Source organism: Mustela lutreola, chromosome 9 (genome assembly GCF_030435805.1).
Source record: "Mustela lutreola isolate mMusLut2 chromosome 9, mMusLut2.pri, whole genome shotgun sequence".
Classification (NCBI taxonomy): Eukaryota; Metazoa; Chordata; class Mammalia; order Carnivora; family Mustelidae; genus Mustela; species Mustela lutreola.
Window position 1 is genome coordinate 111,506,309 of NC_081298.1, and position 24,118 is coordinate 111,530,426.

The 24,118-nt window shown below is 37.2% G+C and overlaps 1 protein-coding gene across 5 annotated transcripts in view; it reads right to left on the reverse strand.

Annotated features, from left to right (window-relative positions):
* Nucleotides 1-24,118, reverse strand: part of EML4 (EMAP like 4) — a 157,678-nt gene that overhangs the window by 16,752 nt on the left and 116,808 nt on the right. For all 5 annotated transcript variants that reach the window (XM_059188472.1, XM_059188471.1, XM_059188470.1 and 2 more), the window contains 5 exons: nt 16,185-16,336; nt 13,999-14,124; nt 13,782-13,913; nt 13,011-13,078; nt 1,212-1,300 (listed from right to left, as the gene is read on the reverse strand). In XM_059188472.1, coding sequence (XP_059044455.1) covers nt 1,212-1,300; nt 13,011-13,078; nt 13,782-13,913; nt 13,999-14,124; nt 16,185-16,336 — 567 coding nt within the window. The remainder of the gene's footprint in view (nt 1-1,211; nt 1,301-13,010; nt 13,079-13,781; nt 13,914-13,998; nt 14,125-16,184; nt 16,337-24,118) is intronic.

Below are 24,118 nucleotides of genomic sequence, written 5' to 3' on the forward strand. Positions count from 1 at the left end.
TGATATTTGTCTTTTCTTATTTGGTATTTGATGAATGAATCCTTCCATCACTAAGCACACTTGAGAAACATGGCCATCTAGTCCAGTCATTTCTTGGAGATACTCAAAGGTCGGGGACTCCAGGGTCATCTCCTCCTAGTTAGTTAAACACTGGCTCCAGGGAAGTTAACGAGCTCTTATGGGTCTAAGTACATAGCACTCATGAGCTGAGTGTTCAACTGCTCATTTCAGCTGAGCACACATGACTCTCCAGCTTGGGAAGGGACTATGTTCTCTTCTTTTATGGTCTCTTCTATTGTTCTTACCACAGAACAGACGGTCAATAAAGTCCAACTGATCTTTGGATTTTAATTGCTACATTTGTAGCAATTTGCTAAGACAACACTAAAAAAGCCAAGCCAAACAGAAAACCTTTTCTGCTTTAAGATAACTCGTCAGGCTTATAGCCTGAGCAAATATTCTTCCTTCCATGTTTAACTCAGCGAACAGTATTCTGCACTTCCTTTTAAACAACTCAGAAGCAATAAAAAAGAGCCTCTGAATCCCACACTGATCTAAAGGACTGGAATATATTTTCAAATATAAGCAAATGTCATTTACACTAACTCCATGGAAGAATAACATGAATGGAAACATATTAATAACAGGAAAAGGGAATGGGAATATTATAGAAACATAATGAACATTCTGAATAAAGTATAAAGAATTATTCAAACAAGGCTAACTGAATTTATAAAATTCTTATGAGTTGCTGAGTATTTTATCTTACAAAATCATGACGTAGCCAGTAATACAACTAGATTTTAAAGAACTTGAACAGCCTCTAATAGTGTGTATTTTGAATATTACTATAATTTATATCTTCTTACATACAAAAAAGATTGCTAAATAGATGTAACATTCAGCCCAATACCTATTCAAAATCCCAAGTATGTGTAATTCCCCCAAAGTGGGATTTGACTGTATTCTGCTTTCAACTGCAAATGCAGTTGTAACAGTTCATTCTAAATTTGCTTGATGATTTAGAATGTTAACTTTAGAAGATCTTTTGCAGTTTCCCGCAACAGAATTTAATCTGATTTTGGGGGAAACATATTCAATAGTTAACAAGTTTAGAGAGTAAAGAAAAAAGTAGTCCGTTTTAGTGGAAGTGAAAATATGCACTGACAGAGAAATGCCGTGAGTGCCAGGATGGAGGTAAATCTGCCTACCTACTGAGTAGCGCACCACGGAGAGCTGTTCATTCCCATCTGTGTGGATAGAAACTAGATCTCTGGTTTCTGCATCCAGAACAAACCACCTGTTAAGAAGTAAAAATCAAAGTTTTCTTCAGATATTAGTACTTAAAAAAAAAAGATTGCTGACTTTTTCTCCCTTTTAGAAAATTTCAATGAAATTCTAATAATGCCTTTAAATATCACGTTTCCAACATCCACTGAAGGATAAATTCTGCAAAATGGTGCTAAATACAATGTGTATATTTATGGACCTAGGCACGTTCTCATTTCTATTTAGGTAATCATTAAATGCCCACTGTGTTTCTTTGCTAGGTAGCATCTAAACAGAAAGTTAAAATGATAGTATCAGTGTTTTTGAAGATTAAACCAGAGATGGGGAAAAAGAAATAAGTCAATTGAAACAAAGGACAATTAAGAGCCAATTTCACTGATGGTGACCATATACAATAGAGACGGTTATAAAAGGGAAATGAACAATAGAAGACACAGAAAAACCTTTAGTAAGGACGTAGGATAGGTTGAGCTCAACACTGAGGGAATAGGTGGTTCAGTAGCAGAAGGAGGAACAGCTGCATAGCTATGGAGATGGGAAGGAGCATAGACAGTATGAATGTCGGAGGGGAAAGCAGAGGGCTCTTTATTTAGTGTGATTTCAAAGGAACCAGCAGGGGGCGCTCTGCCTCTCCAATACCTCCACATGCACAAAGTGCTCTGAATTCTTTCAAAGGTTTCTTGTTCACATTTACAGAAGTCAAAATGTGAACAGCCTTTTGAGAGGTAAAATAATGGTTAAATTTAACTACATAATAAATGACGTATCCAATCTTTTTACAAGAGCACTTGAAGAGGTGCCTGGGTGGTGCAGTGGGTTAAGCCTTGGACTCCTGGTTTTGGCTCAGGTCCTGATCTCAGGGTTAAGAGATGGAGCCCTGCACTGGGTACCCTGCTCAGTGTGGAGTATGCTTAACACTATCTCCCTCTCCCTTTGCCCACTGCCCCTCACCCCATGCTCATTTGCTCTAAAATAAACAAATCCTTTTTTTTTTTTTTTTTAAAGGGCATTTGAAGGGAAGGATGGTGCTTCAGAAAAAGCATGGCAAAATATGAGGTATAAAGCAAAGAATGGCAACTGAAGACAACTAGAGACTGGATAAGTGAGAGGAAGGCAGGTTATAAAGAGCATACATAGCTGCTTGGAGGACTTTAGAGTTAGGTATTAAGTTAAGTATTTGGAGAATGAATAAACAAATGTAAGGTAAGTCTTGAACATGACAGAAGCCAAGTTTTAGGAAGAATTATTATTTTTAAAAGATTTTATTTATTTGACAGAGAGAGACAAAGCGAGAGAGGGAACAGAAGCCAAGGGAGATAGAGAGGGAGAAGGAGGCTCCCCACTGAGAAGGGAGCCCGATACGGGGCTTGATCACAGGACTCTGGGATCATGACCTGAGTCGAAGGCAGATGCTTAAAGACTGAACCACCTGGGCACCCTCAGGGAAGAATTGTCTGATGTGAAGAGAACAGGACAAGACTAGCAAGTTTTGTTTTTAAGATGGGAAAAAAATCAACCACTAAAATAAGCCAATGAAGAAATCATAATGACAGTTCTTGTAATTTTGAAGCTTTAAAACTAATACCTGGAAAAAGATCATTTCCCCTTCAGATTAAAAGAAATACTATTTAGGAGAGAGAAAAGGGCATGAAAGAATTTAAAAAGTTTAGCGATGTCACTTAACATGCCTTAGTGCATGCAAGGTAAAAGATGAAAGACTAAAAGATGCTGACTCTTACTATCTACCAGTGAAATCCCTCTCTAATTTAAAATACTCAAGAATGAATTTTAGTAACTTGTGAGCTATGGGTTGAAACTTCTAGGTAGCTAGCCAATTCATAAATTCTGTGTTCTATGCTGGTAAGAGAAAGCGCTTCTATGTGAATACCTGAGTTAAGACCAACATCAGGAAGCTGGCACTAAGAAGCTCCATGCTGTATGTCTAGTGATTTTTCCATTTCACAAGGTGTATTACTTTACTACAACTGGAGAGTACCCGTAGATTATACGTTTCTTCTGAGAATGTAATTTATTAATCAATTTTTATGGCTAACATTGTTAAACTCCTCTGAGGCAAGAAATACCAAAACTGATGCCAAGTGAACTGCCTTTTCAGAATTAAGGGTACAGAATATTCCAACCCAGAATGATTAGACAGACCTAAAGAACAACGAGGTACAGTGCCACTCTGTAGGTATCAGATGTCAAGTTTTTAATGAATTTATGGAAACTTTATTATCTTAGGCATTTGAAAAATTACCATTTTTTATCAGGAGAGCCCCAACTACTGTTCCCCCTGACCCCAAACTACTGTTTTAAAACTGTTTCCAAGTCAATTTAATCTTCCTGGGAAAATGACAAATAATTTTCTTTTTCTGGAAATTCCCTTAAAAAGCAGTAAACAAAACAAAACCCACAACAAACCCTAGAATATCTGTTGGTGTAACATGTAGAAACCCGAAACTCTGAATTGTTGACTGATAAGAAATGGTAGCTATAAAAAGAAAACCCTCCAAAAAAAAAACCTGCCTACTTTTTCTAGTTCTTTAATTATATATCAGAGCTTCTGGCCCTTGTGCTTTTCACTAATATCACACAAGAGAAGGGTATGATTCCATAGAAAGTGCTCTTCCTAGGCCTCTGAGATACATTAACATTTAGGGATCCAAAGAGAAAAAAGGAGTTAGCCAAGGAGGCAGAAGAATTTATAATCTAACTGGGGAGAAGGAGTGAGTTCATAAAGTGGTAAACAGTTCAAAGTAATATGAATTACACAAGTTATAAGGATTATGAAGTCTCAGAGCAGGGAGTAATCACAGAGGAGATGAGTGGTCTAGGATTTCGTCACATCAAATGTGGCAAGAAATAAACAGGTAGTGAGCAGTAGACAAGAAACTACAAAAAAGGTTGGCATATATATGAAGGATGGCGACTTGACCATTCTAGCTGGAGTGGTGACAGAAAGATTTTTAATGAGCTTTTCAAGGCCAGGCTAACAAGTTTGGATTCCACTGTTTAGGTATCAAGAAGAATTTAGTAATGTGCTAATTCAGTTAGCTCATAGTTTCCCACATTTGCTCAATCTATTCCTCCTGCTTAATATGAACTCCTGACTCTTCACTGCTTCTTCAAGATCCAAGAACTTCAAGGCAGGACCAATCCCTCCCCTGTGAAGCATTTTCTGACCTCACACTCACTGTAATTACCTCACACTCACTGTAATTTCTCTGTTGATCTTTAAGCATTAGTGCCTGTTTACTCAAGTACTATTACACTATAATAGGATATGTTCTTTACCCTTTACGTAGTATCTAATTAGGTTACGATCTACTTAGGGTTGGGACCAAGTCTCATAACTTCTTTGTGCTACCCATGGCATCTAGTTCAGTGCTTTACAAGTTGCTGGAACTCAATCAGCATCTGAAGAGTGACTTAGAACTGGACTTGTAACAGGACAGAACTCAGGGAGATTCATGCTGATGGAGTTCAAAGACACTGTGCACAATGGGAAATGAACTCAGAAGTACCCATGGGCCAAGTTAACACCAAATTACAGAGAGAAAAAGCTATTCTTTTCTAATTAGAAGCTTTCTCTTCTAATTATGTCAAAGAAAAGTCTCAGCTAATGCTAATATGTCTTTGATTACTGCTCCTTTTGAACAGCAGGAGCATTTCTTAGACTCAGAATTTTATAGTCAATAGTATTTTAGCTACACTGTTGGTTTGCTTAAGTGACCGTCACCATCAAAATTGTGGAGTTGAGCCTTATCACTTGACTCTCTCCAGGTCTAGGATTTTATGATTCCATGTCAACAACTAAATTCTTTACTTACTCACCAGGCTCACTTCCCCAGCCTGCTTCCTTGTCAAAGCTGTCACCATCACTGCAGACCAGAAACTTTGGGATCTTTTTTGAAGTCACCTCTCTCGGTCTGTCCACTACCCTTTCTATCCATATATATATTATATATAGTATGTTCCATATACTGACTCGATTTGATGGATTTCTTTCTTTGAAACAATTTCCAACATTAATCTTGCTTTTTATTCTCATCATCACTTCCAGCCCACTGATTTCTCTAATTTCAGGTGTCTAAACTCCATTTACCAGCCTATAAAATGGCAAAAACTCTGTTGGCTTGAAAACAGAACTGGGTCCAGACAAGACCAGAGTAAAGTTTTGTGTAAGGTGCTTAGAGAATTCTGAGATGATATAGACCTAGTATCCTGATGGGATGGTAAATATATCTGTGGTTCCTCTGAGGTCTGGGGGTGCTATATAGATTAAGTGCCTTTAGGGAAACTGGTTTCAAGAAATTTGAAGGGGAAGGATGATCAACTGGGGTCTTGGAAAAATCAAGCATAATGTATTTTTAACAATTCAGAGATTATAAACTTTCAAATTCATAGCAGTTCAGGTTTACACATATCTTTATGAAAAACTTCAAATCCCATCAAGAAGCCTAAATTTTAAAAAACAAGATGATATGGTAAATATACAATGGAATATTAATCTGCCATAAAAAAGGTAAGAGATCTTGCTATTTGCAACAACATGGATGGATCTAGAGGACATAATGCTAAGTGAAGTAAGTCAATCAGAGAAAGACAAATACCATGAGTTCACTCATGGAGAATTTAAGAAACAAAGAAGAAAAAAAAAACACAAAAACACACACAAATAAACAGACTCTTAAATACAGAGGTATAGAGGACTGGTGATTTCCAGAGGGATGGGGTAAAAAGGATAAACAAGATCAAGAGTACAGTTCTCTTGATGAGCACCAAGTAATATACAGAATTATTAAATCATTATGTTGTACACATAAAACTGGTAACACTGTATGTTAATTGTATTTCAATTAAAAAAACGAGAGAATGTTATATTTGAAAATCACACGTGAGGTTATGGTGCCTAAGTGTAATTTATTAATTATATGATTTATAGTTACTGATTTGTTAGATCTAAGATTTTGGTAACTAATGATTAACAATACTAGTACGTACTAACTTTTATCCATTTATATGCTTATTACCTAATTCCAACACGAGGCAAAGGCATCACACGAAAACTATAGACCAATATCCTTTATGAATATAGATGCAAAAAATCATTTTTTAAGGGATTTTATTTTTATTATTTATTAAATAGATTTTATAAATCTATTATTAGAGACACAGCGAGAGAGGGAACACAAGCAGGGGGAGTGGGAGGGAGAAGTAGGCTTCCCAAAGAGCAGGGAGCCTCATATGGGGCTCAATCCCAGGATCCTGATCTGAGTTGAAGGCAGAAGGACTGAGCCACCCAGGAGGCCCAGGGGTGCAAATATCTTCAACAAAATATGAACAAACTGAACCTGGCAACATATAAAACATATATACCACGACCAAGTAGGATTTACCTCAAGAACACAAGGTTAACATCTTAAAAACAGCACTATTCTGTATTAATAAAGGACAAAAAATGTTATCTCAATAGACCAAGAAAGGATTAGATGTGACAAAATCTAAAACTCTTTCAAGATTAAAAATTCTCAACAAACTTAGAAGGAAAATTCTTCAACATGATAAGCAGCATCTATGAAAAACCTGTAAATAACATTATACTTAGTAGTGAAAGCCTTTCCTTCTAAGATAGAGAATAAGATAAGGATGACCACTCTTGCCACTATTAACTACTGTACTTGACGTTCTTCTAATTAGGACAATTAGACAAGAAAAAAAAATCATTCCGATTGGAAAGAAAACAATTTGTAGATTACATAGTCTTTCTGCCTACAGAAAATCCTAAGGAGTCCACTAAAAAACTATTAGGAGAAATGAGCTTATTAGCAAAGTTGCAGGATACAAGATCAGAGGAGAAGCAGTTATATTTATATACAATAACAATAAATATTCTGAAAATGAAACTGTTTTCTCAATTTCATTTAAAATGGTATCAGGAGAATGAAATACTTAGGTACAAATTCAACAGATGTGCAAATTTGCACCCTAAAAAGTAAAAGCAGCTTGAAAAGGAAAGCTGGAGGCATCATAATTCCCAACTTCAAGTTAAATTACAAAGTAGTAGTGATCAAAATGGTATGATACTGGCACAAAATCAGACATACAGATTAATGGGACAGAACAGAAAACTCAGAAATGAACCTACAACACAATGGTCAATTAATCCTTGACAAAGCAGGAAAGGCTACCCAATGGGTAAGTCTCTTCAACAAATGGTCAGAAACCTGGACAGCTGCATGCAGAAGAAAGAAACTGGACCACTTTCTTACTCCAAACACAAAAATTAATTCAAAGTGGGTTGAAGACCGAAATATGAGACCTGAAATCATAAAAATCCTAGAGAACACAGGCAGTAACCTCTGACATAAGCCATAGCAATTTCTTTCTAGATGTGTCTCCTGAGGCCAAGAGAAACAAAAGCAAAAATAAACTAGTGGGACTTCATAAAAATAAGCTTTTGCACAGCAAAGGAAACAATCAACAAAACTAAAAGACAGCCTTTGAAATGGAGAAGATACCTGCAAATGACATATCTGATTAAAAAAAAAAAGTGAATAATCCACTTTAAAAATGGGCATAAATTTTTCCAAAGACTGACATTATATATGGTCAACAGATGCATGAAAAGATGCTCAACATTACAGATCATTGGGGAAATACAAAGCAAAACCATAATGAATTATCACTTTACACCTGTCAGAATGGCTAAAATCAACAACGTAAGAACAGGTGTTGGTAAAGTATGGAGAAAAGGAAATTCTTTAAACTGTTACTGGAACTGCAAACTGGGGCAGACACTCTGGAAAACGGTATGGAGATTCCTCAAAAATTTAATAAGAACTACCCTATGATCCAGCAATTGCATTACTAGGTGTTTACCCAAAGAATACAAAAATACTAATTCAAAAGGACACATGCACTCCAATGTTTACAGCAGCATTATCTACAATAGCCAAATTATGGAAACAGCCCAAGTGTCCACTGATTGATGAATGGGTAAAGAAGATATGATACACACACAGGAATATTACTTAGCCATAAAAAGATGGAAATCTCGTTTTTCAACAACATGGGTGGAGCTAGGGAGTATTATGCTAGGTGAAATATGTCAATCAGGTAAGATAAATACCATATGATTTAACTCACATGTCAATTTATTTTTTTAAAAGATTTTATTTATTTATTTGACAGACAGAGATCACAAGTAGGCAGAGGCAGGCAGGCTCCCCACCGAGCAGAGAGCCTGATGCAGGGCTTGATCCCAGGACCCATGGTCCCAGGATCATGACCTGAGCCGAAGGTAGAGGCTTTAACCCACTAAGCCACCTAGGCTCACATGTCAATTTAAGAAACAAAACAGCAGGGCTCCTGGGTGGCTCAGTCGGTTAAGAGACTGCCTTCATCGTAGGTCATGATCCCAAAGTCCCATGATTAAGTCCCATGATCAAGTCCCAAGTCGGGCTCCCTGCTCAGTGGAAAGTCTGCTTCTCTCTCTGACCCTCCTCCATCTCATAGTCTCTCTCTCAAATAAATAAATAAGTAAAATCTTTAAAAAATAAAATTCTGACTCTTGATCTCTGCTGAGGTTATAATTTTGGGGTTGTGGGATCAGTCCCACGTGGGGAGGTGGCTTGGGTTTCTCCCTTTCCTTTGCTTCTCCCCTGGGTTGTGCGTGTGAGTGCGAGCTCACTCTCTCTCTCTCAAGTAAATAAATAAATCTTTAAAAAGAAAAGGCAAAACAAATGAACGAAGGGAAAAAAGAGAGGGGGTCAAACCAATAAACTCTAGAGAACAAACTGCTTTACAAGGGGGAGGCAGATGGGGGGTGAATTAAGGAATACACTTGTAACGAGGGCTGAGTGTTATATGGAAGTGCTGAATCACTGAACTGTACGTCTGAAACAATTATTACACTGTATGTTAATTAACTGGAATAAAAATGTAAAAACTAGAAACATTTTTGAAAGAAACTGAAGATGTAAATAAATGGAAAAAACATTTCCTGTTCATAAATTGAAAGACTTAATACTGTTAAGATACTGACATTCCCCAAATTGATTTAACTAAAAAAAAAAAAAACCAAAAAAAAAAAAAACCAAAAAAAAAAAACCCCTATCAAAATGCCAGCTGGCTTCTTCATAGAAACTGCCAAAATTAATCTTAAAATTCATGTGGAAATTTAAAGGATCCTGGATATTCAAAACAACCTCAAAAAGGGCAAAGCTGGAGATTGGAGGACTCACATTTCCCAATTTCAAAATTTACCACAAAGCTACAATAATCAAGGTTGTGATACTGTGCAAATCATATCTGATAAGGTACTACATCCAGAATCCATGAAGAATCCTTACAACTCAACAATAAAAAGACAAAACCAGTTCAAAGATGGGCATAGGATTGAATAGACATTTCCTAAAAAGGCTATCCTGTTAAGAGATAACATCATTCACCATCAAAAAAATGCAACTCAAAACTACAATGAAAAAGCATTTCACATTCACTAGGATGGCTATACTCAAAATACAGACAATGACAAGTGCTGGTGAACATGTGGGGGAATTGGATCCCTTATACTTTGCTGGTGGAGTTGTAAAATGTAGCTATTGTGGAAAACAATTTGATTATCAAGAGCTCAGCAAGTCTACTCCTTGGTATATGCTCAGGAAGAGTTGAAAACATGTCCTCGCAAAAACGTGTATATGAAAGTTAGGTCAAAGAAGCTAGTCACAAAAGATCACTTATTATAAGAGTCTATTTATATGAAATTTCTAGAATAGGCAAATCTACAGAAACAGAAAGACCAGTTGCCCAGGGTTTGGGGAAATGGGTGAGGGTAATGAAGAGCGACTACCAATGCGTATAGGGTTTTTTTGTGTGTGTTAATGAAAATATTCTGAAATTAGCTTGGGATAAAGCTTGTGAACTTACTAAAAACTACTTAATTATATACTTCAAATGAATAACTTCCGGTATATATCTCAATAAAGCTGTTAAAAAGAATCTTTCATTATGTGAGGATCGGCATGTTAAGAACTACGTCCACTTAGGGCTATATGTTTCTTTCCCTTAGAAATTATAGTAGTGATACATTATTTTAAATGACAATTTTATTTATCATTGTGACAATTTATACTTGTGTTTACTTCTTGATTCCAAGAAATACATTTCTAGATTTGGACATAAAAAGATCTTTAAACATTTTGCTAGTCACCTTTTCTAGATCATGCACAATTTGGACATGTGTTGCACTATATTTAAAAAAAAAAAATTTCCTTGTTCTAAGTGTGACTTTTTTTTTTAACAATGAGCGGTCAGTGATAATATATCTGAATGGCTACACTGAGGAATTTTCAGTTTCAGACACTACAAACCAGGTATTCACAAACCCATGTAAAAAATAAAAATAAATGAGAAAGTTCTCCAACAATCAATACAATCTAACCAGATGCGAAACCAAAGACAGGAATAATGGATAGAATGAACATGGATAACTACACATCTCCCCTCGGTTCTAAGGTCCATCACCTTGTATTTAGTTATCACATCACTCTCACTTATAAGGTGTTTCCTACTCACAACTCCAAGAGGAAACGACTGGCTTTAAGTCCTATTAACTGAGTGAGTGACTTTTCATTCTAAGCTTATTCATTATGACTTTGCAGCTACATGCACATGTGCAAACACACACACACACACACACACACACACACACACACACACACCCCAGCTTCACTGAATGAAGCGGTGTGTCTTAATGATCCAAATCCCTCTAGCCCTTGCACTCTATTCAGTGTTTCATTCCTTTGTATATATAGTAAATGTTTCTAAAGTATGTCAGCAGTGATTTAACCTTCAAAGGTAAACTTTCCTTACAATATTTCTAAGTAATGCTACCAACACCATAAGCACATGTCAAAGACTATTAATGGAGTAGTGGAAAGTAATCGATCAGCTTTGGAACCATATTAGAATCTGAGTTCAAATCCTAGCTCAATCACAAGTGGTAAGCTCTATGGGTCTTGGTTTTCTGTCTGTGCAATGGAGAGATCAATGAATATTTTGTTGCACTCTTATTAAAGTTTAAAGAAATACATAAAAATAACTAATAAGCTATATAAATAAAAATGTATAATACATATTTATAAATAAATAAATATATATAAATAGATAAATAAAAATAACTAGTCTTAACCTCAGCATTTGTGGTATTTGCTCACCTACACAAAAACAGACTGAAGTGAACTCATTTGTGGCTTTCTGGAAACAAGTTTAATACTTTAGTTCAGGTTGCTTTTAATGTGCTTAACACATTTTTTGTAAAAGGGAAAATAATTCCCTTCAAATCCTACAAAGTGACCTGACATACACCTAAGTTGAAGTAATAATCTAATAACAACATGCATTTTGGAGAAATCTGAGATAGTAACACTGTCAATATTTCCAAGTTTTCACCAATTACTCTCTCCCTCCCTAGCAGTCTAATTCTAAAATTCTCTTTTAGACTCAATCTAATAGCATCCATGTTTCAAAGTTTATCACTAGAGACCTGTTTTTTTCATCATTTTTTTAAAAAGTAGGCTCCACATCCAGTGTGGAGTCCAACACAGGGCTGGAACTCAACCCTGAGATTAAGACCTGAGCTGAGCTCAAGAGTAGATGCTTAAATGACTGAGCCCCCAGGCATCCCTTCATGATTCTAGATTTTGTAATGCTGTATAGAAGGAACTTGAGTGTTTCGATTTTCTAGAGGTGTTCTTTTGCATCCAACAACCAAAGGAAATACTTGTTATTAAAAAACTCCAAATAACTAAATTAAGATTTAAATGAACTGATTTGAAATATCTGTCATATAAACAAAAGTGTTTATATTGTGTTCACAATAGTTTCACCTCATCAGAAATCAGCACTCCACATTTTCTACAGGTTTAACTTTTGGAAATTTACTTCATATTTTCCTTCTGCCTCTTTAATAAATTATTTATGGATGAAGTCTATTTCCTATCAGAGGCAATAAAAAGAACTCTATTAAAAATACAGATAATAAATATGTGTTACTTAATAACCTTAGAAAGGTACTGTATAAGGTCTGTAAAGACAAGTAATTAGTAACAATTTCAGAAAATATACCTTTATAACCTATCTGTGTAACATTAAAAGAAAAGGATGACAAAGGCTAAAGAAAAAATGATTTATAAAAGCTCGACTGGGTTATTTCAGTTTCAGTTCCCTTCCCTAAAAGAAAATGAGGAGAGAAACTTTCTGACACCATAAAAAATTCTACAAAGGAGGGTTCAAGAAGCCTATCCTAATCACTCTTTTCTTTTACAACTGCACACCCTCCCAAACCCTCTGGCTCAGTGTCCCACCCCCACCACCCTCATGGCTTTAAACATTTTCTAACTTAGTTAGAATATTTATTCTTTATCCTGTTTCCACCCACACACTAAAAATGTGGGCTCCCCATGGGCAGGGATTTTTGTTCTGCACGCTGATGTAGCCTGAATGCCCACAGTAGGGCCTAACAAATGGCAGGTGCTCAAGAAATAATCACTGAACAAATGAATGAGGCTACATAACAGATGAGAGCAACAAGCATATTCGTGTGCCACTTAAAAAGATTAGTCCTCTAAATCAGATTGAGAACATTCTTGAATAAAGATTAAACATCCCACCACTTCAGATTACTCAGCTCACATTTCCCTTCAAGACCCTACCTGCCTGAGTGCGTTCCTATGGCCACCACTGTGCCACTTGGATGAAAATCTGCACAGTGTCCTGGTTCCTAGAAGAGAGACAGACAGCTGTTGGGGAGTACATGTGAAAGTCTCCCTAGATCTATGGGAATAGTGGCAAAAACATTTGAAAATAATTGGTTTCATATTAACATGGAGTTCTGATCAACTTTCTCGTAGCCAGTGAAAAATATCACATTGATATGAGAGGAAAAAGAATTTCAGAGCAGGAAGGGGTATGTTGGCAAAGTGGCAAGGGAAAAGGACAGCCAGCTTTTGGCTCGGCAGTGGAACAATAAGGATAATAACGACAAACATGTATACAGTTCTTTAGTCTGCAAAGAACGTGTACACACCTTTGGGCTAGAAAAGGCTGATGTCTGGGTCGGGTAGGGAGGAAATACAGTAAGAGATCAACTCCAAAAGAAGATAGTAGAGTCTGTTAGTGAGCAGCGCTTACTGATTCCAACTGCAACACCACCAGAGGCCCAAACATTTCTGTAACAATCCTCCACAAATAGGTCAAATCTTTTTTTTTTCTGAAACGGAAAAATTGAGCTTTTGCCCTAATTTGCTTCTTCAAAATGGATATATGTACACTTCGTGACTAAACATTCTCCCCTTACCTCATCCACTTTACTAAACTACACACTTGGTTTTAACCAATGCTGAGTCCTTTTTCCTTTGCTGCTCCCAAATGCCGGTTTAGGCAGTTTTCGTGGGGGGATTATGATCACATTTTGCTTTACTCACATCTACGAGCCTGGTCCATTCTAGCCTGTGTTCCACTGAGTTCCACATGCACACCTGTCTGTCCTGAGCACATGTCAAGAGCAAATCTTTGAAGGGATGTGTGGCAAGACCCCAAAGCTCATCTGTATGACCCTGAAATGAAATAAGATCCATTGTTATAAGAAACAGAGGGCATCATAAAAAATATTCAGTTAATGGTTAAGATCATACATCTTACCTGTACTTCTATTTGGAAGCCATCATTAAATGTTCCCCGCAAAATGAAATTTCGTGATGTGCCTACCAAAAATTGATCTGCCTTTCCTTCTGCTACAGCTCTGATTGTTCCATAATGATCAGGAACCTAAAAAATAAATTTATAGTCACCCTACACATAACATGTATTAATTACTACCCGAAGACTGCATTTACAGCTGTAAGCAACTATGGGATAATAAATGGCAGAATTCCAAATCTGAAAGTCACAGGGTAATATTATACTAGGAAGTTTATTTACTCAATTACATTTTATTATACAGAAGTTATAATGCATTATCAACATTCTTTGCTTTAGTCAATTTAATTTATATTTTATATGATTTCAAGAGTTCAGTTAGGTGTAGGGGAAAAAGTTCTATTAGACCACATAAAAATGTGGTCTGGTTTTGTTTTTTACTGGTTGTTATTTGGGTTACATCATTTAGCTGAAGACAAATTTATCTATAATATGGGGAAATAATTATATATACTCTACCTATTCTTGATTGTTGTAAGGATAAAAATGTAAGAATAACACAAGGAAGATTTATTTGTTAACTAAAAAGCAATATATTACAAAGTGTTATAACTATCTTTCATAGGACTCCTTGGGAGATCAATCTCATTTAATGCACTACACGTTATACCCTCAGTGAATAGTGTATTAATAAGATAATAAGCCCAAGCAATGACTCTGAAATAATGCAATTCTTCTTTATGAAGGAGGCCCCAAAGCGACTCCTCAAAGCACAAATAATTAAAGCCCAAAGGTAATCCAAACTGATGTTAGAAATGGCAAAGGGGATGAACAGATGGTGCAGCTTTTGATTACAAAGGATATAAAAGTTATCTGTGAATACAAGAAATAATTAGGAAGTGGCATTTTCATTATGAACCTAAGGTTGTGATAAAGTGACTCTTTCAACTTCTTGTCTGTCTTCTTGGAAATAAAACCCAAGAGCACTATACTGTTGGGACCCTCTTTTTTAAGAAAAGATTTTGTCTGGGGACGCCTGGGTGGCTCAGTTGGTTAAGCAGCTGCTCAGGTCATGATCCCAGCGTCCTGGGATCGAGTCCCACATCGGGATCCTTGCTCCACAGGGAGCCTGCTTCTCCCTCTGACTCTGCCTTCCACTCTGTCTGCCTGTGCTCGCTCTCCCTCGCTCTCTCTCTGACAAATAAATAATAAATTAAAAAATCTTAAAAAAAAAAAAAAAGATTTTGTCTGGAAAACACATTATGTGTTGACAACAGCATAAATCCAAAATTTAAATCACCAAAAATAAAAAAAAAAGAAGAAGCAGCAGCAATACTAAATTGTGAAATTTGCCCTTGTTTTGAGAATCACTGACCTATAGAATGCTATTATTAACCATTTTACTTCCAGAGACCTCAATGCAAGTAGCAAACTCCCCACAAGCACAGAATACTTGTCAGGTGTTGTGGATACACTTGATGCAGGATATGAAGCAGACATATACACAGAGAGCGATTATCATTAAGCCCACTGTTTAAAAGATTATTTTCAAGTTTTAAAATCAAACTGGTTATTTTTTATACCTTAGAGGTGGATACTGTATCTGATGAATGTTTGCTGAATTTTAAAGTCTGCATGGTTATATTTTTAGATCAGTAAAAGATAATCTCAGAAATAAACAAAAACTACATAGTCTGCCCAATATATAATATATATGTATATTTATTCTTTCCAATTATTTTGTTTAATAAATGGTCCTTTTTCCTTTCTTTTTCTTTTTCTGAGAGAATGAAATGATAAAAATATGCACCAGTTAGGAAAAGAATAAATGAAACAAGATGGGATCAGGAGGGAGAGAAACCAGAAGAGACTCTTAATCTCACAAAACAAACTGAGGGTGGCAGGGGCGGGGGCGGGGGTGGGGGTAGGGAGGCGGGTAGGGTTATGGACATTGGGGAGGGTATGTGCTATGGTGAGTGCTGTGCAGTGTGTAAACCTGGCGATTCACAGACCTGCACCCCGGGGCTAATAATACATTTTATGTTTATTAAAAAATTCAAAAAAATTTTGAGAAAAAAAAAAGTGTGCATCAGTTTCCCAGGAAAGTGTGTTAACTTATTATGGGATGAAAGACAAGCACTTAGAAAACTTAACATGTTAAAATTTTCATGTTTCGTTTTCATCCTTACCTCTATTTCTCTTTCAGGATTCAGATCATGATCCCACAGAATTATTTTTCTGTCTTTCCCACCTCCAGTTAATAACATCCCATTTCTCATTTGACAAAGTGTAAATACACTGCCATCATGAGCTTTGATTTGCTTGCTGATCTGATAAACACCTAATAAGATGAGAGAAAAAAAAAAAACACCAGTGATATTTTCCATCACTTTAGTGTCTTTTTGGAAGAAAATTTTAATTACAGACTGAAGAATCAAAAGGTCCTCCTTTTGCATTTATATCGATATTCAGTTACTCTGAAAACATTTCAAAATAATTCTTACAAAAAGATATAATTCCACAGACAACAGAGGATACATTAGCTTCAGAACTTACTATCCCTGGGGCATCTGGGTGGCTCAGTGGGTTGAGCCGCTGCCTTCGGCTCAGGTCATGATCTCAGGGTCCTGGGATCGAGTCCCGCATCGGGCTCTCTGCTCAGCGGGGAGCCTGCTTCCCTCCCTCTCTCTCTCTCTGCCTGCCTCTCTGTCTACTGTGATCTCTCTCTGTCAAATAAATAAATAAAATCTTAAAAAAAAAAAAAAAAAAAAAAGAACTTACTATCCCTTATAATCATTCTACATGGTAGGCAGGGTAGGTATTACTCTTCTGATTTTAGAGCTGAGGACACAAGTCTTCAATGTTCCCTTAAGCTTTCCAAAAAGTCTTCATTTCCTATTGAGGTAACAGTCATAATATTTAACATTTAATAACCACTGCTGGGACACCTGGGTGGCTCAGTCAGTTAAGTATCTGCCTTCGGCTCAGGTCATCCCAGGGTCCTGGGATTGAGCCCCTAGTCAGGCTCCCTGCTTCTCCCCCTGCTTGTGCTCTATCTCTCTCTCTGGCAAATAAATAAATAAAATATAAAAAATAAATAAATAACCACTGTTCATGTGGAGGCCCTCTGCTCTGCCAATGACTGCCCCTTTTGTTTGCTAAAAAATGGAGGACTGGGAAAGGTACGGAGGTGGAAATGGGCACTAGTAGCCTAGAACAGTGGCTTTTGATCAACTACAGAAGTATTAAAAACTGGTCTGGCTGAACCAATGTGATGGCTGAATGACAGCCCAGGTTTCTTATATGTCCATAGCACTTTACCCAGGAAGGAACAAGGCAGGCCCATAAAAATATATTTTTAGTAAAGTCCACGTAGACATTAAAAAAACAATATACATACACATGCACACGTACACACACACACACACAACTGACCACTGAACAATACAGGGGTTAGGTGTACCAACTCCCTGCACAGTCAAAAATCTGTGTATAGCTTTAGACTCCCCCTAAACTTACTACTAATAGCCTACTGTTGACAGGAAGCCTTACCAATAATAACAATAGTTGATTAACATATTTTGTAAGCTGTATGTATTAAATATATATTCTTCCAATAAAGCTAGAGGATAAAATATTATTTTTTAGAGATTTTACTTATTTACTTGTCATAGAGAGAGAGAGAAAGCACAAGAAGGGAGAGCAGCAGGCAGAAGGAGAAGCAGACTCTGTGGTAAACCAAGGAGCCCCGATGTGGGACGCGATCCCAGATGTGGGAGGCGATCCCAGATGTGGGAGGCGATCCCAGGAATCCAAGATCATGACCTGAGCCAAAGGCAGTTGCTCAATGGACTGAACCACCCAGGCATCCCTAGAGAAAATATTATTAAGAAAATTGTAAGAGGGGCACCCAGATTGCTCAAATTGGCTAAGTTTCACTCTTGGTCCTGGGGTTGAGCCCCACAATAGGCTCCCTGCTTAGCGGGGAGTTCACCTCTCCTTCTCCTTTTGCCACTTCCCCCCATCCCCTGCCCTTGTGCTTTTTCTCTCTCAAATGCATAAAATCTTTTTTTTTTTTTTAAAGATTTTATTTATTTATTTGACAGAGAGAAATCACAAGTAGATGGAGAGGCAGGCAGAGAGAGAGAGAGAGAGGGAAGCAGGCTCTCAGCAGAGAGCCCGATGTGGGACTCGATCCCAGGACTCTGAGATCATGACCTGAGCTGAAGGCAGCGGCTTAACCCACTGAGCCACCCAGGCGCCCCACAAATGCATAAAATCTTAAAAAAAAAAATACATTTACAGTACTGTAAAAAATCTGCATATGAGTAGACACATGCAATTCAAACCCATCTTGTTCAAGGGTCAGCTATGTATGTATATATGTGTGTATATTTTATATGTAATCAGATACTCTTTTTTCCTTTATATTATTTATTTATTTAGTAGGCTCCACATCCAACATGGGCTTAGATGCATGACCCCGAGATCAGGAGTTTCATGCTCTGACAGAGGCAGCCAGGCACCCATCAGACCCTCTTTCTTAAGGGCAAGGGAAAGATTTTAGTACAAAAACTATAACCACTTCATTTCCTGAGAACTCCTTCTTTGGTATTCATGATACCTTACTTCAGTGAACCTCTTTATCTGGCTAGTGAGGCTGGAAGAGCAAGAGTAAAAGCTCTTTGGAAAATACCTTGTAGAATCAGTCACTAGGTTAAAAATGGGAAGGTAGCACCTTGTTTAAATATGGCCAAAGTGGGGTGCCTGGGTGGCTCAGTCGCTAAGCATCAGCCTTCGGCTCAGATCATGATCCCAGAGTCCTGGGATTGAGCCCTCCATCGGTCTCCTTGCTTGGCAGGAAGCCTGCTTCGCCCTCTCCCCCTGCTGTGTTCCCTCTCTTGTTGTCAAATAAATAAATCTTTTTTTTTTTTTTAAAAGATTTTATTTATTTATTTGACAGAGAGAAATCACAAGTAGGCAGATAGGCAGGCAGAGAGAGAGGGAAGCAGGCTCCCTGCTGAGCAGAGAGCCTGATGTGGGACTCAATCCCAGGACCCTGAGATCATGACCTGAGGCGAAGGCAGCGGCTTAACCCACTGAGCCACCCAGGCACCCCTCAAATAAATAAATCTTTAAAAAAAAAAAAAAAAAAAGGCCAAAGTAAATAAGTAGATCTTAAATCACTTGGAATAATAAATTATAAATCTGAAAATTAAGCTGCTAAGAGAGTAGGTCTTAAAAAAGTTTTCATCAAAAGAAAAATCTGGGGGTGCCTGAGTGGCTCAGTGGGTTAAGCCTCTGCCTTTGGCTCAGGTCATGATCTCAGCATCCTGGGATTGAGCCCCGCATCAGGCTCTCTGTTTAGCAGAGAGCCTGCTTCCCCTTCTCTCTCAGCCTGCCTATCTGCCTACTTGTGATCTCTCTCTGTCAAATAAATAAATAAAATCTTTGGGAAAAAAATTCTCTAACTATATGAGGTGATGGATATAAACAAAACTTACTGTGGTCATCATTTTGCAATATAAACATACATCAAATCAAATTATTATGTTATATACCTTAAGTGTATACAAAATTATATGCCAGTTTTATCTCAATAAAACTGAAAAAAAATTCACTTTCTAAAATTGTTCATCAATGGAAGAATGGATACCAAAATATGATATGTTCATAATATGTAATATTATTTAGCCATAAAAAGGAATTGAGATACTGATACATGCCACAACATGGATGAACCTTGAAAACACTAAGGTTCCAATAAAAGAAGCCAGGCACAAAGGACCATATATTGTATGATTCAGTTTACACGAAATGTCCAAAACAGAGATCTCCACAGAGATCAAAAGTAGACAAATGGTTGCTAGAGGCTGAAGGGAGGGAGAAATGGGAAATGATTGCTAAGGGGCCCAGAGTTTATTCTGGGGGTGATAAAATGTTTAGAAATTAGGCAGTAGTGATAGGTATATAACTCTGTGAATGTACTAAAAATCACTTTATTGTATATTTTAAAAGGGTGAATTTTTGGTCTGTGAACTGCATCTCAATAAAGCTGTCACTGAGATTGTTCACTTTTACATATTTATTTGAGCTACCATTATATTTAAAAAATTAACTGAAATTTGTAAGGCCTTGGTATCCTTGAAAAAAGAATGCTACAGCAGAATCTAAAAATTACTCAGTGTGAGGGAGCTAGTGGTACAGATATTTAAGAGATGGGTATATTTGGTAGGGAGAAAGGAAAGTGCTTGCCTGATTTGGAGTAGAGCTTGCTCGAATGTGCAGAGCTGGGAGCAGAACTCCAACAAACTTGCTATTCACATCAACAGCCTCAGGTCACATCAACATTTATCACCTAAAAATACTTTAAACACTGAATACCACAACTGTGTCCAATACGACAGACAGCCAATTATCAATCATGAGAGAAAAGACATATGAGAGATGTGAATCTTTTTCTCTTAGGTAGGCTCCACGCCCAGAGTGGAGCCCAGTGTAGGGCTCAAACTCTTGACCCTCAGATGAAGACCTAAGCTGAGATCAAGAGTTGGACGCTTAACCAACTGAGCCATCCAGACACTCTGAAATATGAACTTTTTAAAGAGTATTGCTGGCCAGGGCGGGGGAGCAAAGGCCTTACTTTCTAATGCACAGTCAACAAGAGAGTCTGAAAGTACCATGGAACCAAGAAATTACAAAAAGCAGAAATGTGGACTTTCATGGACTCCACGAAAATGTAGAAAAGTGCAATAGTTTTTCTGTTTTAAATTCAGTCTTCCATACTTCCAGATAAGACAACCTTATTAAACACTTAAGATCTTCCTAGAACGATGGAATGTTAGAAAGCCGAAAATAAATCTGAGACACAAATGCTCCATCAAGAATAAAAATATCTAGTAGTATCAGCTCCATGACATTTCTACTCCCAAACTTTCTACCCTATGACCTTTATTTCCTGAGGACCTAATATTGAGATAAAATTTCTGTGTTTCAAATTTAAACATGTTCAAATTTAAACAAAGTTCCCTTTAGATAGTATTTACCAACAAAACAAACCATCGGTCAAAGATTTCTTTCTCATAAGCCTATATTTCTGACATTCCAATTTAAGTCATGTTTGAAATACCTACCAAGAAAAATAATTATCCTTGAATTTAAAATGGTGTTTCTTAGTCCCTTAAAGGAATTTGGCAGAGTTAAGAATAATGGAAATTTAATGATCTTGTGATATTCTCAACTTATAATCCCCCCACTTAAAACTTATGAATTACTTCATAAAAGAAAAATCTGAGGGCGCCTGGGTGGCTCAGTGGGTTAAGCCGCTGCCTTCGGCTCAGGTCATGATCTCAGAGTCCTGGGATCGAGTCCCGCATCGGGCTCTCTGCTCAGCAGGGAGCCTGCTTCCCTCTCTCTCTCTCTGCCTGCCTCTCCATCTACTTGTGATTTCTCTCTGTCAAATAAATAAATAAAATCTTAAAAAAAAAAAAAAAAAAAAAAAAAAAAAAAATCTGAACTTCCTCATATAGGTAAGAAATAAGTACCTTGTACTCACAGGATAACAGATAATGCTGGAACAACCTAAGTGTTGACCATCAGATGAACTAATAAAGAAAATGTAATAATATACACATTTAAACAATGGAATAAAAAAAGAAGGAAATCCTGTCATTTGTAACAACATGGATGAACCCTGAGGGTATTATGCTAAGTGAAATAAGTCAGACACAGAAAAACAAATGCCATATGATCTCACAAGTAAAATCTAAAAAAATGAACAAACAGAACAGACTGGTGGTTGTCAGAGGTGGTGGTGGGGGAAATAGGTGACAATGGTCAAAAGGAAGAAATATCCAGTTATAAGATAAACAACTTCTGGGGATGTAATAATGTACAGTACAGTGACTGTAATTAACAATACTATATTGTATACTGAAAGATCCTGAGAGTAAATCCTAAAGATTTGTGGTAATCATTTGGCAAACATACATATATCATATCATTATGCTGTATTCTTTATGAATCACTTATGAAATAATACTTCTGCCATCCAAAAATGTCCCTCTATCAGATATGTTATCACAGTATTTTTGGTTGAAAAGGCTTCCAGCCACGGATGCAGAAATACATATTAGGGAATATGCAAAACGGGTCAATCTATTGTAATTTTGGGCAAGAATTTAAAAATGGAAACTTTGAGTGTTCTGATCTAAGCTTATACATTTATTTCACTACATTCATCAAACGGAAACACTGAAATGTACAGAAAGAAACAAAATTCTTAGGAAGTTTGCCCATAACAGGATCATAGCAGAGTACAACACAGTCCATTTCATGTACTCAACAGTTCACAAAGATTAGATTTCCTATTTCCTGTATGTTCACATGCAGATTTTCTTGGCACAAAGGCAAAGCCACAAGTTTTTTAGACAAAAAAATGAAATAAAGACCTCTCCCTGCCTCCCATCTCAGCATGCATTAAGGCTAATGAAGGGTACATTTACACCCAAATTCTGCTTAGTGTTGGAGGATAATATGTCAACAATTTAAGTCACTGTTTTGGCAGACAATGGTAGACAATGCTGTTCCTCGTATTTCTAATACTGAGCAAATGAGTCCAGGAAAAAGAAAATAGAGATGAGTGGGAAAGGTAATTGATAGTATCACTGTTCTTTTTTCTTAAGAATCCTTAATCCAGGGACACCTGGGTGGGCTGAGTGGGTTACGCCTCTGCCTTCAGCTCAGGTCATGGTCTCAGGATCCTGGGACTGAGCCCCACATCCGGCTCTCTGCTCAGCGGGGAGCTTGCTTCCTCCACTCTCTCTGCCTGCCTCTCTGCCTACTTGTGATCACTATCAAATAAATAAATAAATAAATAAAATTAAAAAAAAAAAAAAATCCTCAATCCACTGCCATCCTTCTTGTGAATTTTGAACCTAAACAAGACAAAAGAAGCTAAAGGATGCATGGCCAGTGATTGAGATCAGGATCATTGGTAATACAACTAAAGAATTAATTTCTATCCAATTCACCCACCAAACTTGGGAATTCAGCTGAATGGATATAGAAAACACTGCTGTAGAATGTATCCCCAAAATAACAGTATAAAAATCTGCACAATCGTAAGAAATCTATAAGGCTACAAATTCCACATTTTCATGAAAACAGTTTTCATCAGTACCACTCAACTTTTATTCCTACACTAACACCCAAAGTTAAGATTAAAGTCATTCCCTTAACGAAATGTTTAACAAATAATCTTTAAACAGCTAGTACTAAATGTCAGATATTGTGTTAGTCCCGGGAAAGTCTACTGGGGAAGACAGACATGTAAATTAGGGCTTTCTTTCTCAGCAGAGAAACAAGGATTCCCTTATTCACAAGTTATTTGTGGTGATTTCCACAGTCTAATTTAATGCAGAGACTCCAGGGAGACAAAGGGAGTTGTTTCAGTGTGTTTAAGGTGAGGTGAATGAATTAGAGAAACCAGGATGTATGTGCTGCTCTGCCACTCCCCAGAGGGAATGTCTCAGGAACGCCACGCTGGTTCCCTGTCAACCTCCACCACTTTTCTTGTGGATTCTCAAGAGTCTGATTGGTTTAGCTAGTTTTCTTTCTGCTGCTACAACCTGTTGCTGCTAATAAAGAATCTCTTTCTGTTCCCAGCCCACTGATCTTAGAACAAGGTTTCTAATTCTTCTCTCATAACCTTCTACTTTGAAGGAAGCATGGTACTCTGGATATTATTTCAGCTTTATTTTTCTTAAACAGTAAAGAAAAACGGGGTTGAAAAAAAGGCTATTTTCAGTGCCGTTCCTTAATTTTTTCATCTATCATTGCAAAGGGCAAAGTGGATTGTGCGTTTGGGTGCAAATGGGACTTAAAAATATATGTATGTACTGCAGCACCTGAATGGCTCAGTTGGTTAAGCATGTGCCTTCGGCTCAAGTCATGATCCCGGGGTCCTGGGATGGAGCCCCTGCACTGGCCTCTCTGCTCAGCAGGGAGCCTGCTTTTCCCTCTCCCTGTCCCTGTCCTTCTGCCACTCTCCCTGCTTGTGGTCTCTCATAAGCGCTCTTTCTCTCAAATAAATTCTTTTAAAAAAAAAAAAAGGTATTTATAT